Here is an 18,159-nt window from a genome sequence, read left to right on the forward strand (position 1 = left end):
ATTCATTCATTCATTCATTCATTCATTCATTCATTCATTCTGTGGTCTGAGATAACAACCACTGCTACAAAGACAGCTAGGAAAGGCAGGAGTGAAGTCCTGAAGTCCTCAGATTTTACTTGTAGTATGCACTATAAGACTTAAAGCTGCAGTAGGCAAACTTTGTAGGAATTGGTAAGAGTGAGTTGACCTGCCCTGCGGGAAATAGAGCAAGCTCAGAATCACTTTCGACAATCTGTTTGTCGAGGGGGGCGTGGCTGAAAGGAGGGGAGCACTGTATAATCTTTTATGCGACAAAGGTTTCCACAGACTCCCAGAGGCACCAGCAGCTTTAATCTGAATACAAATTTAAATATATATGTGTATACTGTAATGTATTTTTATTGTTGTTTTTGTTTACAATGTCAGCTTAAAGCTGCTGGTTCCTCTGGCATGTGTGTGGAAACCTTCGTGGCGAGTGCATGGGCTTGAAAAATGATACAGTCCCTCCTTTCAATAAACAGAGGGCCACGCCCCCTCAATAAACAGACTGTGCTCAGAGAGGGGGCACTAAGCCACGCCCCCTCAATAAACTGACTGTGCTCAGAGAGGCTGCACTAAAACAGTTATAACAAATCAAATGATTCACCCGAAGCTGAGAAAACGACACTCCTAACATTAACATTCCACAATAAGCCTCTTTTATTTTTGGACCGAATTAACCTCATTGTACTGGTTCTTTAAGACATAGATTAAAGCGGCTCACGTGAGAAACCAAGACTAATTATATCGTGTGAAATAGGATAATGCATTTTTTTTCTCAAGGTGGCACAGATAGAGTTTCCATCCAGCCGTTGTGATTTTGCACGTGACGAGGTGCATACAGATTGTACATTTGCATAGAAATGTGTTGTTTACAGCATAGGTGGTTAGATTTTCAGGGGCTATGTATTGCTATTCCTAGCACTATTTGGGCAACTTTACACAATTCCTGTTAGTCTATTGAAGACATTTGTAAGGTTTTTTTCAAAAAAATGCATTGTTTTATATTTCTAATCAAGTACTCAAAACCATCATTTTTCAGCCTCAAGAAATCAGGCTGTTATGGCCTGGCTCCGCCCATAAGCACTTTGAGTGACAGTGCCACACAGTCTGCACTGGTAGAGGGAGGGAGGGAGGGGGGGGAGAGAGAGAGAGAGAGAGAGAGAGCGAGAGAGGGAGGGGGTGGGAGAGAGAGAGAGAGAGAGAGAGAGAGAGAAAAAAAGACCGGCAGCTTGTGTTTTTTTTTTTTCTTTCTTTCAATCTCCCGTTTGCGTGTGTGTGGCGCGCTGCAGGTCCCCCCCCCCCCCCCCCCCAAGTGCTCTCTATCTCTCTCCCTCTCTCTTCCTTTCTCTCCCTCTCGGCTCTCGGTGATGAGAGTCCGCCGGCAGCTTGTGGTTTTTTTTTTTTTTCTTTCAATCTCCCGTTTGCGTGTGTGTGGCGCGCTGCAGGTCCCCCCCCCCCCCCCCCCCCCCCCCAAGTGCTCTCTATCTCTCTCCCTCTCTCTTCCTTTCTCTCCCTCTCGGCTCTCGGTGATGAGAGTCCGCCGGCAGCTTGTGTTGTTTTTTTTTCTTTCTTTCAATCTCCCGTTTGCGTGTGTGTGGCGCGCTGCAGGTCCCCCCCCCCCACCCCCCCCCCCCCCCCCCAAGTGCTCTCTATCGCTCTCTCTCTCTCTCCCCATGCAGAGTTTGAGGAAATGGTTTCGCTGTGTACAGTCAGTCTAGGTAGAATGGGGGCGGGCATTAGCTCCAACCACAGAGCCAATCGCATCACTGTGCGCTACCCAGAGCCCGTATGACGTATATCAGCCGTTCAAATAAAAATTACCTGATTTACTGGAGGACAAAAGGGGCTGGGCTGAATCTGAGCAATCCGCCAATATGGTATTTAGACCCTAAAACACATTGATACGAACTCCTATTACTATAATACAATGCTAGAGACTGAAAAATGACATTTATAATACATAGCCCCTTTAACACAATGCCCGCCAGCAGCAGGGGGCGCTGATCCCCCTTCAGCGCCAGGTCTTTATTCAATGGATCTAGTTTTAGAATGCCAAACTTGCGAGTCCTAAAACTATATTTTATATTATAGCTATGGATCTAATAACGCTGTCGACTGTCAGTGAGTTGCTTCTGGTCAACATGCAAAAAACTGATCGTACATTTCCGTTTTATACCGTTTTGAATATGAGTAAAGTTTTTGTGATTCTGAGTAATTCCAGGAAAAGACGAGAAAAAGCCATTTTAGTGTAATCCAGTTATCACGTTGTAATTTTTCAGCTGATTATCTAATCATCCTGAAATCAACGCTAGATTATCATTATTATGTCTCCTCGTGCATAATGGAGTGCAATAGCTCCGCAAGGCAGTAGAGGGCGGTGTTGACCGTCTGCCAGCTCAGACACATTCACCAGGGTCTGTAGAGGCTGCAGCCATGAATTATGAATAGATATAGCGAATAAAAGAAATAACGATCATAAAAACGAGTTAACTCGTTTTGGCGATATTCGATTGGCGGGCAATAACGAGTTAACTAGTTTTTGGCAATTAATGTGTTAATCAAGAGATGCCAAAAAAATCAATGGTGTAATCGCTCAGTGAGGTCATCTCTGACATGGTGGATGGTACCGGTACCACCTGTTCAGGCGCTGTTCACAAAGCACTTACCTCCTTGATGAGGTTTTTATTTAGCTCAAAGGCAAATATGTCACTTGCATTTAGAGCGTGATGCGCCATGTGGGATAAACAATCAATCTTCAATCTAGGACACAGTCTTTGAATTAAAATTAAGTGTGTGAAAAAATAAATAATTACCTTTCAGTGTAGTGGGTTCTGTGTAATACTTTGTATAGTATGAGATATGTTGTTGGGTTGAGTGTGTGTATACAGATACGGACATCCAGCATTGTGCACCGATGTCTACTCCAGTGAGGGTCCGGTTTCATAGTCACTCACCCTCTTTTCATTTTGAGAAACATGTCAAACAGAAACACAAGGCCACAGCATGGCTAAACCCTGGCTAGTGGAGACAAGGCCACAGCATGGCTAAACCCTGGCTAGTGGAGACAAGGCCACAGTATGGCTAAACCCTGGCTAGTGGAGACAAGGCCACAGCATGGCTAAACCCTGGCTAGTGGAGACAAGGCCACAGTATGGCTAAAACCTGGCTAGTGGAGACAAGGCCACAGCACGGCTAAACCCTGGCTAGTGGAGACACTGTGTGTTAGAGCACTGGAAGAACTCCTGCGTGGCAGCAGTTATTTATTTGGAGGCTTGTCATAGTTGTGTTGGAAGTAAAGGTGTTTGGGGAGGGCATATTGTTAGGCCAATTGCATTAGGGGACAATACATTGTTGTGAATTAGTCATATAACCTAAGCTGAACAATGCTTTTTGAAATTGCACATTTACCCCCTTTCCACTATCATATCAGCTCTTTGCTTGTGCCAACTAGGAGGATGATAGAAGGAAAAGGACACTAGGTTCAAGTTTGGTTCCAACTAGGAAGGCTAACAATACCAAAGAATAATAATTAATTAACTTTGGAACGTTTTTCTCACATTGTCAAAAGTGTCTGGTGAACAAACTAATTTCTACATTCAAGCCATGTGGCTATAGAGAACCAAGCGGCAACATACGCCAGTGGTTCCCTAACCTTTTCATATACATCAGGGACCCCTGACTCCCAAACTAACACATAATAGGTCAGGAACCCCTGACTCCCAAACTAACACATAATACATAAGGGACCTCTGACTCCCAAACTAACACATAATAGGTCAGTGACCCCTGACTCCCAAACTAACACATAATAGGTCAGGGACCCCCCAAACTAACACATACTAGGTCAGGGACCCCCCAAACTAACACATAATAGGTCAGGGACCCCCCAAACTAACACATAATAGGTCAGGGACCCCCCAAACTAACACATAATAGGTCAGGGACTCCTGACCCCCAAACTAACACATAATAGGTCAGGGACCCCTGGACCCTCAAACTAACGGATGCTCTTTTTCAGCTACGCCCTGCTTCACATTCACACAGTTCCATTGGAGTTATCACAGTTCCACCTGGGAGCTGCCCAGTACAACCACAGTCTGACACCGTTGGCCACTGAGCAACTCCACTGGAGCAGTTGGGGGTTAAGTGCCTTGCTCAAGGGCACTTCAGCGGTTGGTGTTAAGGGTATGGGAGAGAGTTGTTAATTCACTTCCCCAGCCCAGATCTTTCCTGCCGGTCCGGAGGATCGAACAGGCGACCTTCCGGTCACAAAACCTGCTTCTCTAACCTTTAGGCCACCGCTGCCCCTAAAAATAGGGCAGGCACCCCTGACCCCCAAACTAACACATAATAGGTCAGGGACCCCCGTTTTGTCTCAGGGATCCCCATCTGAGAGGATTTGTGTGGTTAATGTGATTTAGTCCAGAATCCCGGAGGTGGGGAAACAAGATAACAGCAGAATATGATCAGAATAGTCATTCTTACATTATCTTTAGTTAAGTTAAACTATTAGGTCCACTCATTTACCATTTAGGTCCCCATTTCTGATACTATGGCGCGACCCCGGTCAGTCGCCTTTGGTTTAGCTCCGCGACGATTGTGCACATTTTTAGCTATTATGTTTGTTTTTTCTACTTTTTTTATTAAAACATCACTGGCGGGTATGTCATACGACCGCCAGACACTTATGGACCTAAACTCCGGACTCAAAGAGGAGTTTGGAGACACTTTATGCCCAGAATGGCTAACAGAAATCAAGCGGGAGAACGGCAACAAAGGAAACGGCAGAAAGAGGCATAGAGGAAGACGAGGAGGTATCAGACTTAGATTAAAAAGATCTGCTTACCGTCCAGCAATTCCATCCATCTTTCTGGCGAATGCACGTTCGTTGGAGGGAAGGATGGACGACTTGAGAGCGAGGGTCCGATTCCAACGGGAGATGAGAGACGTTAACATCATGTGTTTCACGTAGACATGGCTCAAGCCAGCGACGCCGGACAACAGCGTCTCTCCATCGGACAACTTCACCGTCCTGAGAGCAGATCGCACGGCAGCCTCTGGGAAGAGCATCGGAGGTGGGGTCTGCATCCTCACGAACAATCTCTGGGTTAATCCCAAAGAAGTACATGTCCTCTCAAGTTCATGCTCCCCAGATATGGAACATCTCTCAATCCTGTGCCGTCCGTTCCACCTACCGCGTGAGTTCACCGCGGTCATCATGTCCGTCGTATATATCCACCCACAGGCAAATACTGGCAAAGCGCTGGTGGAATTACACGACCACCTCAACAAACAACAGATCCACCCGCGATGATAGTGGCTGGTGACTTCAACCAGGCGAATCTGAAAAAAGTGATGCCGTCCTTTTTTCAGCACATCGCCTGCTCCACAAGAGGGGGAAACACACTCGACCACTGTTACACCCCGTTCATAGCCGGCTACAAGGCTGTAGCGGCTCCGCCACTGATGGGTGCTGCAAGCGCGAGCGATCACGACTCCATTTTTTTAATCCCTGCATACAAACAAAGATCGCGTGACGTCGTTGTGTCACGTGAGACAAAAAAGTGGTATGACGAATCAGAGGCCACGCTCCGGGATGCGTTCGAAGACACAGACTGGGACATGTTTAAAGGAAGCGCCAGTGACGTCAGCGAGTACGCTGATACCGTTGTGAGTTACATAACAACAGTAGCTGACGGTATTGTCCTCACAAAGAAGGCGCGGGTTTTCCCAAACCAGAAACCTTGGGTGGACAGCACTATTAGAGCAGCCCTGAACTCACGCACCACGGCTTATAACCTGGGCAGAGAGTCAGGAAATATGGAAGAGTACAAGGCTTCAGTCTACACTCTGCGCAAGGCTGTTAAACTTGCTAAGAGGACATATGCTGAGAAACTGGAGACACAAATGGCACAAAACGACACAAGAGGCTTGTGGAGGGGACTGAAGACAATAACTGACTACAAAGTCAGCGCCCCCTCAATGGGGAGCGACGACGCCTCTCTCGCGGACAAACTCAACTCCTTCTACGCTCGGTTTGGTGTAGACAGTGTCGCCGCTAGCCCTCTGGCTAGTGACGTCACTGGCGCACCGGCTGTTGTGGAGGGGGGGGGGGCAACCGCGGGGGGGCGGGGGCGCTCTCTCGTTGTCGGAACACAGTGTGAGAAGAGCATTTATGCAGGTGAACACCAGGAAGGCTGCTGGCCCAGATGGTATAACAGGACGCATACTTAAGTCCTGTGCAAACCAGCTTGCCCCGGTGTTATTTAATCAATCCCTGGCGGAGTCAGTGGTCCCTGCCTGCTTCAAGATGTCTACCATCATCCCTGTACCGAAGAAACCCTCCCCAACATGTCCAAATGACTACAGACCGGTGGCACTCACCTCTGTGGTCATGAAATGTTTCGAGAGGCTGGTCAAGGACCACATTTGTGCCTCCCTCCCCAGTGATATGGACCCTATGCAATTTGCATACAGGACAAACAGGTCCACTGACGACGCGGTCTCCCAGGTACTGCACAGCACTCTCTCCCACCTTGACCGTCAGAAGGGGGGCTATGTGAGACTGTTGTTCATTGACTACAGCTCAGCGTTCAACACCATAGTCCCCACCAGACTGGTGGACAAGCTGATCGAGCTAGGTCTGAGCTCCGCCCTGAGCGCCTGGGTACTGGACTTTCTGAGTGAAAGACCCCAGGCGGTCAGGGTGGGGGGTCAGACCTCCAACACCATCACCCTGAGCATCGGGTCCCCCCAGGGCTGTGTTCTAAGCCCCCTGCTGTACTCACTCTACACACACGATTGTGTGGCCAAGTTCAGCTCCAACTCCATAGTGAAGTTCGCAGACGACACGGTGGTGGTGGGGCTGATCTCGGACAACGACGAGAAGGCCTACCGGGAGGAGGTTGAGGTACTGGAATGTTGGTGCCAGGACAACAGCCTGCTCCTGAACATTGGTAAAACCAAGGAGCTGATCGTGGATTATAGGAGAGGACAGCAGGAGACACACACACCACTGATGATTAACGGGGCTACCGTGGACAGGGTGAGCAGCTTCAAGTACCTGGGGGTCCACATCTCAGAGGATCTGACATGGTCAACACACATAGACACAGTAGTAAAGAAAGCGAAGCAGCGCCTCTACCACCTGAGACAGTTAAGGAAGTTCAGAGTATCGGGGAAGATACTCCAGTCCTTCTACTCAGGAGCTGTAGAGAGCATCTTGACCGGAAACATCACTGCCTGGTATGGAAACAGCACGGCACAGGACAAGAAGGCCCTACAGAGAGTGGTGCGCTCAGCCGAGCGTACCACGGGTATTGCGCTACCTACCCTGCAGGTTCTATACAACAAGAGGTGCAAATCCAGAGCCTGCAGAATAATGAAAGACCCCCACCACCCCAATAACAGCCTGTTCCAGCTGCTGAGGTCAGGCAGACGCCTGCGAACCCCAGCTACTAGGACGGAGAGGCTTAGGCTCAGCTTCTTCCCCCAGGCCATCAGAGCCTTGAACAATGAACATTGAGAGACACAGAAACTGAACTATCCACACACAAGCACACACAAGCACACACACGACACGCACGCTGAGCACGCTCACACACTAGCAGCCACTTTAACACTCATGCCGCACACACGCACACTTATGGCCAAGAGGAAAGGCCACTTTAAATTAGTATAACAACAGGAACAGTGTATTGCACTACTAAAGCTACCTAGCATGTCCTATATGCTCTGTAAATACTATGTACAGATACCGAGATGTCACACCATGTTACCTGTTTATTGCACTGTTGTTTTTATTGGATTCTATTATATGTTGTACCACTGTATTTTTATTGGATTCTATTATATGTTGTACCACTGTATTGCACATCGTCGCGGGCAAGACCAGCCGCATTTCATTGTATACCTGTATGCCGTGACAATTAATACTCTTGACTTGACTTGACTTGACTTGACTTGATTTTGAGAACCAGTGACATATTATGCTACAGAAATTATAGTGTTAATTTCTACTAATTTCAGGGGTTCATGAATCAAAAAGGACCAACCGTCGCCAAGTTGGGTTCTGGGGAGCAAAGTGGGCATTTGGTATTTTACACTTTTTACACATTTAAAATTTGGTATTTTACACTTTCTATTAGGGGGATTAACCAGCCAATGCGAATGATTCCAGTGGTGTCATGATGGAACACCATTACAATCATAACTGTTGGATAGGTGGGTGTTCTCATTAGGGAGCTAAAACTGTGTCTTCTGTTCTTTGTGTGGCTGTGCGTGTGCGTGTGCGTGTGTGTGTGTGTGTGTGTGTGTGCGTGTGTGTCCGTGCGTGTGTGTGTCTGTGCGTGTCTGTGTGTGTGTGTGTGTGTCCGTGCATGTCTGTGTGTGTGTCTGTGTGTGTGTGTCCGTGTGTGTCTGTTTCCGTGTGTGTCTGTGTGTGTCTGTGTGTGTGTGTGTGTGTGTCTGTGTCCGTGTGTGTCTGTGTGTGTGCGCGTGTTGCAGCGAGCTCTTCTGGAGCAGAAGCAGAAGAAGAAGAGGCAGGAGCCCCTCATGGTCCAGACCAACGTGGACGGGCGGTCCCGCGCGCGGCGGACCAAGCAGAGTGAGGAGCAGGCTCCACTGGTGGAGTCCTACCTCAGCAGCAACTGTAGCACCGTCTACCACGGTAGGTGAACCCTGAGGCAGGCTAACTCTGGTCAAAGGCCAGGGAAAAGAGGTGCATTTTGAGCAGTGATTTAAAAGCCTCTATGCTCTGGGCAGATCTTATGTGGGGGAGGCTAAGAGTAAGAGTATGAACCTACCAGCTTGTATTCAATTTCAACCAAGAGAAGGAAAGTATAATTTAAGAGGGTTGTGTATTCTTAAAACATATAAAAAGGTAAGAACTAATGAACTAATGTAAAAGCTAGATGTGTTTACATTTTGGGAGTTAAATTGTGGAATAGTCTTAGTGACGGGTTGAAGTTGTGTACTTCTCAGGGCAGATTTAAAAAGGCCCTGAAGGATAAAATAATTCAGGAGTACAGTTTTGAAAGTCCACACATGTGTGTTTTTGATTTATCTGTAAACAAAGACCGAAAATAAACTATTCATCATCATCATCATCAGGCTGTTCCAGAGCCGGGGGGCAACAGCAGCGAAGGCTCTATCTCCCCTAGTTTTGAGCCTGGTCTTAGGCACCTCCAGCAGCAGCTGGTCAGCAGACCTTAGGGCTCTGGATGGGGCGTGGTGATGCAGGAGCTCAGCTAGGTACAGTGGAGCCAGCCCGTGTAGTGCTTTAAAAACAGTCAGTAATAGTTTAAAATTGATACGGAAACGGACGGGGAGCCAGTGGAGTGAAGCCAGGACTGGTGTGATGTGGTCACGTTTTCTGGTACCAAAGGTGGGATGAGAGATTGATTTGTTTATTTGTTTCACTTTCAACTGATTCTGAAGCACAGGGTGATTGCAGGGCAGTGGAGGCTTCCTCTACGCCACACCATTTTGGTCTGTCCATTCAAGCTCAATAAATATTTATTTATCTATTACTAAAGAGATTTGCACTACATTCATACCTCATTTGCATTTGCACCTTACCTTAAAGTTGTGTACCTCATTGTCTGCATTTGTACCTCACTGTTTACTAATTTTTACTCACTGTACTTAGATTGTACCTAGGTTGCACTTTAGATTGTATTGTATTGTATATTGTATACTGTATACAGCACTAGCAGGTTGTCAGGCTCATCTTTATGCGGATGATACAGTTGTCTACTGCATTGCGGATACTGTTCAGGAAGCTATTGTGAACCTGCAGCTTGCGTTTGACACTCTCCAAAATGCTCTAGCTAAGCTCAAGTTAGTGCTTAATGCTAGTAAAACCAAGTCTATGATGTTTTCTAGAGCCAGGGTTATAGATTATGACATGCTACACCTAACAACAGCAAATGGTTTGTATATTGAAAGAGTTAGTGAGTATAAATATCTTGGTATATGGCTGGATGATAAACTTTCTTTTAAATTCCATATAGATAACCTAGCTACAAAATTACGGCAAAAGATTGGTTTCTTGTACCGTAACCGCGCTAGTTTTCCTATGTTCTGTAGGAAAATAATTATACAGGCTGTTTTTTTGTCAATATTGGACTATGGTGATGTCATTTACAGGCATGCGTCTGCGTCTACATTAAGGCCTTTGGATTCTGCCTACCACTCCGCCCTAAGATTTATTACGGGTGACAAATATGATACTCACCATTGTCTTTTGTATGAGAGGGTAGGCTGGCCATCTCTCTCGTTGCGACGTAGTTATTATGGGTATCTTTTTATCTACAAAGCAATTATTGGCAAACTTCCACCTTATATTACATCTTTGTTGGTCTGGAGTGCTGTCACCTACCAAACTCGTTCGAATGATCGGCTTGTGCTCAGGGTGCCTCGAGTTCGGTCTGAGCTTGGAAAATCTGCCTTCTCCTACGATGCTCCATACACATGGAATACCCTGCAAAAGACTCTAAAGCTCGGAACATTCCCGTCATTCATGGAGTTTAAAGGCATTGCACTTGACCTATGTACTGAATCATGTAATTGTTTTTAATCCATCATTGTAGTAATTGTAATTCATTGTAATTATTAACTGTTATGATATTTGTGTCCTTTGTTAACTCGTCATCACTGTAAATGAGGGAAACCTCAGTGCTTTCACGAGTATAAATAAAGGTTTGAAATTAAGTATATGTATATTGTATATTCCTCTTTTACTTACTTTTTTACTTACTTTTTACTTACTTTTTACTAACTTTTTTTACTGTATGAAGCACACTCTCAGGGGCTCAACCAGAACCAAGCATTTCACCGTAAAGTATGTGTATTTTATTGTGACAATTCATAAATAAACTTGAAACTTGAAGCTTCTCAAATAACATGGTTGTAAAAGGTCATTATGAAAGGGCTCAAATCAAGCAATCTGATTGGTTCACAGCTGAGGTGTATCAGACCATATACCACAGCTATGACGTCTAAGCGCAGACACACCAGTCGCGCGCGAAGGCAGGTGGGCGGGCGGGCGACCATGTTCCCATGTTAACAGACGTAGCTGTGCCCACCGGCTGCAAGCGGGCACATGACTCACGGGCTGGAAGCGATCGTTTTCGCTTTGGTTGGATTCAGAGGCGTGCGCCACATGTATTTTCACAGAAATTCACTCAATATCTGCATTATTACCACACATATAGATGTTGTTCAACCAGCTAATGTGTCTGTATCTTTCCCAATACAAATAAATCATACTACTATACTTTTTCAGGAGTACAGTCACACTGTCCATTTTCTAAAATGAATTCTAACATTCTAATTAATTATATAATAACTGGTTATACATGCAAAATGGACAATATAACACTGGAACTGGAAATCTTTAAAAAATCTTCAAACAGGGACTGACTTCGCAATAGACTACGCATTTACAGCTGTTCCAATGTAAATGTGCCTTCCTCCGTGCACTTTCGCCCGCTCTGAAGTCGGACTCGGTGTGCCCGGCCACGCGCGCTGTTCTCGTGCGGAACCCGCGAGTGCATGTGCACGCGGCTGGTGTGTTTGCGCTGTAATTCCTTTGCGCAATTCAGTATCACTCTGCATCTGAAAACAAATCAGCTACAACCGAGAGGATCCTCACTTCTGGCATCGCACAATTAAAACACACCTGTCCAGAGTCACACACCCCTGTACCAGCAAAGAGAGGTGCTAACATAACTGAACACTACTTCAATAATTGCACAATTAATGGTGATATCCAGATACAAATCACCCCAATCTTTAAGCATGCTTGACTAGATGATTAGCAAGCTTTCCACTGCATCTGTCACTTGAGTGAGCGTGAAAATAAATGTTTGGGAGGTAAATTAGATGGCTGGATAGCTACTTGATATAGTCACTGTTTGCTAATCGTAGGTTATGCTAGCGACCATAATGCCTGCTAGAATAACATTAGCTTTCTGAAAAAGATGAAGACGCATGCTTTCCACTGTGTCTGTGTGTTGCTTGGCAACCATTCTGCTAAATGTCTAATGAAGAATACAATTTCTTGGCGGAAGAATGATTTTGTTATCAATAAATTATCGATTTTCTGTTAGCTGTGTGTTTATTTGATGAAACCTTGCCAGGTATTCATATTGCCATACCTTGTGACCATTTTATTAAAGCGATAGCTCACATCAGGCCGTGGTATATGGTTATTATATCACAGCATCACGTCAGGCAGAACTATGCCCCTTAGCTGTGATATAATAACCATATACCATGGCCTGTCATGAGTAGGGTGACCAGGTCAAATGGTTCAGTCGCAGGACAGCAGCACTGCGTTTGCGGGACAATGCGGGACACGTAGGTGGGGGGGGGGGAGATTTTTTTTTTTTTTTTTGCTAATTACAATTAAAGAAATGTATTTATTATTTAAATGCCTTTATTTCATATTCGACGCAGACAGTAGGCACATTTTGTTATTAATCTTATTAAACTGTATAATAGATGCTTCACCAATCACCTTCTCAGCCGCTACTATGTCACCAACATCTTTATTTTATTTAATCTTGGTATCCAAGCTGATAAAATCACTCCATTAATAGAAAGAGCAGGAGCTAAGTCTTTTCAGCCATCTTTTCCTGAGCATTATTAGCAGTGAAGTGTAGAAGAGAGGAGACGGAATGCGATGGTTTATCTTCACAATATAATAATGTTTTTATTGTGAATAGCGGATCACTCAGTTACTCATATAACAAAAAGGGTGAGACCCAAAGTCTCCACAAACCCTATATAACATAAAGAAAAGGTGAGACAGCACAGTCTCCGCAATATGTGTCTGGTGAACCCACAACATTTTTTAAACAATGCAGAGTCCAGTTTGCTGCTGATATTAAGAGCTTCAGCTGCTTCACGAAGCTCTTGGAAGCTGAATGCTCTCTTCTTGAGAGCCAAGCATGACACCTGTTTCAGGTAATTCTGATCAGAGAAATCAAACCATTTGTCTAGGTAAGCGAGCGCTCTCTGATAGAAAATTAAAAAGTCCTGTTCGATCGCAGCAGCCTGTGTGGTAGGAAACCTCTGCATGAGAGCACTGGTCTCGAATCCAAAATAACGGTCCTTTGATTGTTGTTCAAGTTTCAGTCTTAGACTGGTCATGAGCTGGAAAAGCTCACAGACAGTTGTGTCATCCCCCTCAACTTCAAGCACTGCGTCGTAAAAAAGCTTTAGGCTATTCTGCAGAAACATCAGGTATGACTGACGTCACACACACTGCAGCTGCCTCGGCCTTGGACTGTCTGACAGTGACAGGCAGCGCGACTTGCGAGACTCGAGTCGAGCTGCTCCGCTCGGCTGCGCATTGGTTTGACGTCGCCCAATTTTTTTTATTTTAAATATAAGAGGGTATTGGAAGGAGGCATTAAATTAACAACATTTAAAAAAAAAATTAAATAATAATATTTGAATAAAAAAAATAAAAAAATATATATATATTTTTTGTATTGCGGGACATTGTTATGTTGTAGCGGGACGCGGGACAAACGTCCCAATATCGGGACTGTCCCACGAATCGCGGGACAGGTGGGCACCCTAGTCATGAGCTATTGCTTAAATATATTCTCATAAACCTATTCGTAGCATAATGCTTTCTCAGCACAATCCACACTGTTCCTCATACCAACTTTAGCTAGTTAGCTACAAACTAATGCAAAGTCAATGGGGTCGCGCCTGCGTTTGTAGCCTAGAAAGCTGACTGAAGCTAACTGAAATGTACTCCACAGTGCACACAAAGTAGATTCCAGTAAGCTTCAGTCAGCTAGTACAGACAGGAGCTTGAGCCCATTGACGTTGCATCAGTTTGTGGCTAAATAGCCGGATTTAGTATGAGGAACAGCGTGGATTGTGCCGAGGGAAGAAGCATCCCTTTAAGGTTAGGGTTAGGGTTGAAGGCAGACCCCGCCCACTGAGTCACCTGTGCCCACCCTGGTAAAAAAAATAATAATAAAATAAAAAATAATTTTTTTTGTCAATCAAAGTCGACTATCCAAATCCTTAGTCGGGGACAGCCCTAGTGGGCACTGATGTCAACAACAACACTACTGAAGCTAGCACGGCACTCTGTGAGAATTTGTTTTCTACCCTCAAGAACGTCTTTACAGAACATCGCCTTAGTATGCTTCATCGACGCAAGGCCAATTTAATTTAGTTGGCATTTGAGAAGGACTTAACAAAAAAGTTCAGGAATGAGTGGAGGGGCAGTGTTTTAAGAAGATTTCACTGTCCCCAAACGCTGCTTGCCACTCTACTAATGAGTAGCCTGTGGAGGAATTTTGTTTGCTTTTTTATGCACCTTATTTTTGTCAGTTCAGTTCAGTTTGTCAGTGAATTCAGAAGTGTTGATTAAATGGAGACTTTTCAAAGATATAAATCAAATCAAATCAAATCAAATTTATTTATAGGGCCCGACAACACACGTTAATGTCCCCATGGGCTGTACAGATCTTCTTTAAACAAGTCAAGAAGAAAACATAACAATAAGTCAAGAACAGAACAAGAACACCATAAGGTCCAAACATTTTTAGATGAATACAAATAAATGAAAGAATGCAAGCACTCCCAGACATACCCCACGCGAAGGTAAGGAATAGAATAGAATAGAAATGTATTATCCTGAGGGAAATTTGACACTGCAAATCACTCAACATTAAACATTTAGACAGAACAAGTCACGAATAACAAAACAAATGGCCTAAGAATAGAATAGAATAAAATGAAATAGAATAAAAATAGAATAAAAGATACAGTAAATAAATACAATAAAAATATACTGAAGTCTACAGTAGGTGTAATATTGCACAGTGCTGTTTAAAAAGTAAGAGTCCAGGAAGATGGTAACTGTCACTCTGTGCTCAGTGATGCAGTGAGGCACAGTGATGCATTGTATAGTCTGATGGCTGTCGGAATGAAGGACTTCCTGTGCCGTTCAGTGCTGCATTTAGGTAGTGTGAGCCTCAGCCTATAACATGCTCCTCCTGTCAGCCACCTGGAGCTTAGCAAGGTTCCTCCTCTCCGCCACCCTCGCTACAGTCCAGCTCCACCCCAACCACGCTACTGGCCTTCCTGACCATCTTATCCAGCCTGTTTGTGTCCCCTGCTCTCAGTTCGCTGCCCCAGCAGGTCTGTTATATATATCCGTTCAGTCTGTTTTTGTATAAGTGAATGTTCTTAAGATAGAGAGAAATTTGATTTTTCAATTGCCTCTCTGCTGTTTAGTTCAGCACCGTGGGCAGCACCAAGCAAGCCACGGCGCTGTTGTCCCAGCTGAAACGTATAAAAGGGAACCTGTGTTGAAAAACCATTGTGCCCCCCGAGAACATTTTATGCCCCCCCACTAATTTGTTTCTGCAGCCTGGTCTGGTTGAAGGGTTAGGGTTGAAGGCGGGGTTACAGTTAGTTGCGTGCACACACACACACCAATGGCAGACATTCATAAAGCTGCCCTAACATCATTTGAGTTTTTCAAGGAATCCACAAAGCAACGCACACAGAGCGCTCTTCTTTCATGGTCACAGGCTGCCTGGTGTACCATTTACCCCCGTTTAGCAACACTAACGTTAGCACCGTGTGGGGTCATCCCTATGTTCCTATGGGTTTGTATATGGATGGGTGGGTGGCTTAGTCTAGTGGTGAGAGCACTTGCCAGTTAGTGGTAGCAGCATTAGCGTCTCCCAGTCATATCAGTAGATACAATTAGTGGTAGCAATGTTAGCTTCTTCTAGTCATATCCATAGTTTTAACTGTAGCAACGTTAGCTTCTCCCAGTCATATCCATAGATACAATTAGTGGTAGCAATGTTAGCTTCTCCCAGTCATATCCGTAGATACAATTAGTGGTAGCAACGTTAGCTTCTCCCAGTCATATCCGTAGATACAATTAGTGGTAGCAATGTTAGCTTCTCCTAGTCATATCCGTAGATAGTTAGCGGTAGCAAGGTTAGCATCTCCCGGGGAACATAGGACCCTTTTTATTGGGAGCGGGGAACATAGGACCCGGGGAACACTCCCCACGTGTAACCCTGCAACCAACTAACGTTTGCTAGCAAGCTAGCAACCCACCGGCGCTGTGGCAGTCCTTAAATCCTCAACATTTTCTTCATTGGTGGCTTCCGTATGTTTCCCTCTGTTTCCTGCTCGTATGTGTGTTACGGTAATGGAGAAAAGGCATCTGCATTACAGCAGGCTGCCTGTTACCACAGAAGAAGAGGCATCTGCATTACAGCAGGCTGCCTGTTACCACAGAAGAAGAGTGCTCTGTGAGCGTTGGATCGTTGACTCCTGGAGAAACCTAAACGGCGTCTCGACAGCTTGTGAATGTCGTAGGAAATCGAATGGCATGTCAGCCCCCGTGAGAATAGCCTGAACAGGTGGGCGGCTGATTGCACATTTTAAAAACCCTGCATCAACTTTTGACTCGTATTGTTTGATCAAGTTTTCCAATTAAATGTTTGCTCTGGCGCGAAATGAGACTTCTTCTTGTACTCATCTTGAATACAGTCCTGCTCTCTACAGCAGCCTACATGCTCACTGCTGCTAAAGTCAATATCTTAGATTGTCTCAGTGGGTACAGTAGAATACACCATCCATTACACGCCCTATAATGGACTTCACTCCAGTGGAGTGACTGTCTGTGTGAGCTTCGGGTCTTGTCCCTCTTCCCCCCCCCACAGCGCCTCGTTTCAACCCGCCTTATTTACTCGGCGTTCTTTCAAAGTAAAGTCAGGCCTCAAAGAACATGACAGCCTTCATACCTGGAGCACCGGCGACGCAGCTGAAATTACATCCTCCTCTACCCCTCACAGGTGGCAATCGCTGTACACCTGTTTCATACCCATTCATCGGCAGAAGTCTACTAGATCATCAGTAGATTGGCACCGTTGCCACGGCGTCCCCTGCTACACTGGAGGATAGGAGCGTCTGTCCCCGATACATCTCTGGAGGACAGGAGCGTCTGTCCCTTATACGTCTCTGGAGGACAGGAGCGTCTGTCCCTGATACGTCTCTGGAGGACAGGAGCGTCTGGCCCTGATACGTCTCTGGAGGACAGGAGCGTCTGTCCCTGATACGTCTGCTTCATCTTTCAATAGCAAAATGTCTTTAGCCAATTTCCATAATAAAAAAATAAAATGTTTATTTATTTATTAACTCATTCAACGCCAGACCCGATGATAGTCGGGTTAACTCGACGACCGTTCAGCGCCAATCACGAGTAAAGTCGGGTTTTAATCGTTATTTATTTTATTAGTGATATCCATTCATTTTCATCCATCCAGCCTGATGTTATCGTTGGGAATGGGTCTGAGCTCGCAAAAGGGCAAATACCGCCGCCTACGCCTTCCAGCTGGTATTGCACTCCATTGGGAATGGTGTAGTTTCTTTTCTGGGACGATCCGAGCCGTGCGGGCAGGGTTTAAATACTCAGGCGAGGTAGGTCTATACAACGATGGCATGGAACAGTAACCCTGCGCGCCCGCCCATATGTAACGGTCGGTAATGTGGTACGGACCTCCACGAGCAGTATTTGGAATGGCGATCAGATAATTGGATTCTTTCTTTTGCATTACATCAGATACAAGGTAACAACACTATATATAAATTTGATCGTTGATCTGATATTTATTTTTACCCCGATCGACGCTGTCTCTGTGTGTGTGTGTGTGTGGCTGTGTGCCGTTGGGTGCAGGAGGTTGGGGGGGGGGGGGGGGGGGACACCACGGTCCAGGGCTCTTTTCATTCTTGCACGAGGAAGGATAATGATGATGATCTAGCGTTGATTTCAGGAAGATTCGATAATCAGGCGAAAAATGTGTTCCACTAAAGGGCTATTATCGCGTCTTTTTCTGGAATTACTCAGAAGCACCCAAACTATATTCATATTCAAAACAGTATCAAATGGAAATGTACAGATGAAAAGATCTGTTTTGTGGATGTTGACTGGAAGCAACTCACTGACAGTTGACAGGTGTATTAGACCCATAGATATAATATAAGATATATTTTAAGCACTCGCAAGTGAACAAAGCGCCCCATTGACTTACAGCGCTGTCATAATAGCGCCCTCTGGCGCCCCGACCCATG

The 18,159-nt window shown here is 45.3% G+C and overlaps 1 protein-coding gene across 1 annotated transcript in view; it reads left to right on the forward strand.

The window, feature by feature from the left end:
• Positions 1 to 18,159, forward strand: part of tub (TUB bipartite transcription factor) — a gene marked incomplete at both ends in the record, with an annotated part of 447,589 nt that overhangs the window by 267,550 nt on the left and 161,880 nt on the right. The window contains one exon of the mRNA XM_084307358.1: positions 8,530 to 8,692. Within this exon, the coding sequence (XP_084163484.1) occupies positions 8,530 to 8,692 (163 nt within the window). The remainder of the gene's footprint in view (positions 1 to 8,529; positions 8,693 to 18,159) is intronic.

Source organism: Notolepis coatsorum, assembly GCF_963971535.1.
Source record: "Notolepis coatsorum genome assembly, chromosome: 2".
NCBI classification, from domain to species: domain Eukaryota; kingdom Metazoa; phylum Chordata; class Actinopteri; order Aulopiformes; family Paralepididae; genus Notolepis; species Notolepis coatsorum.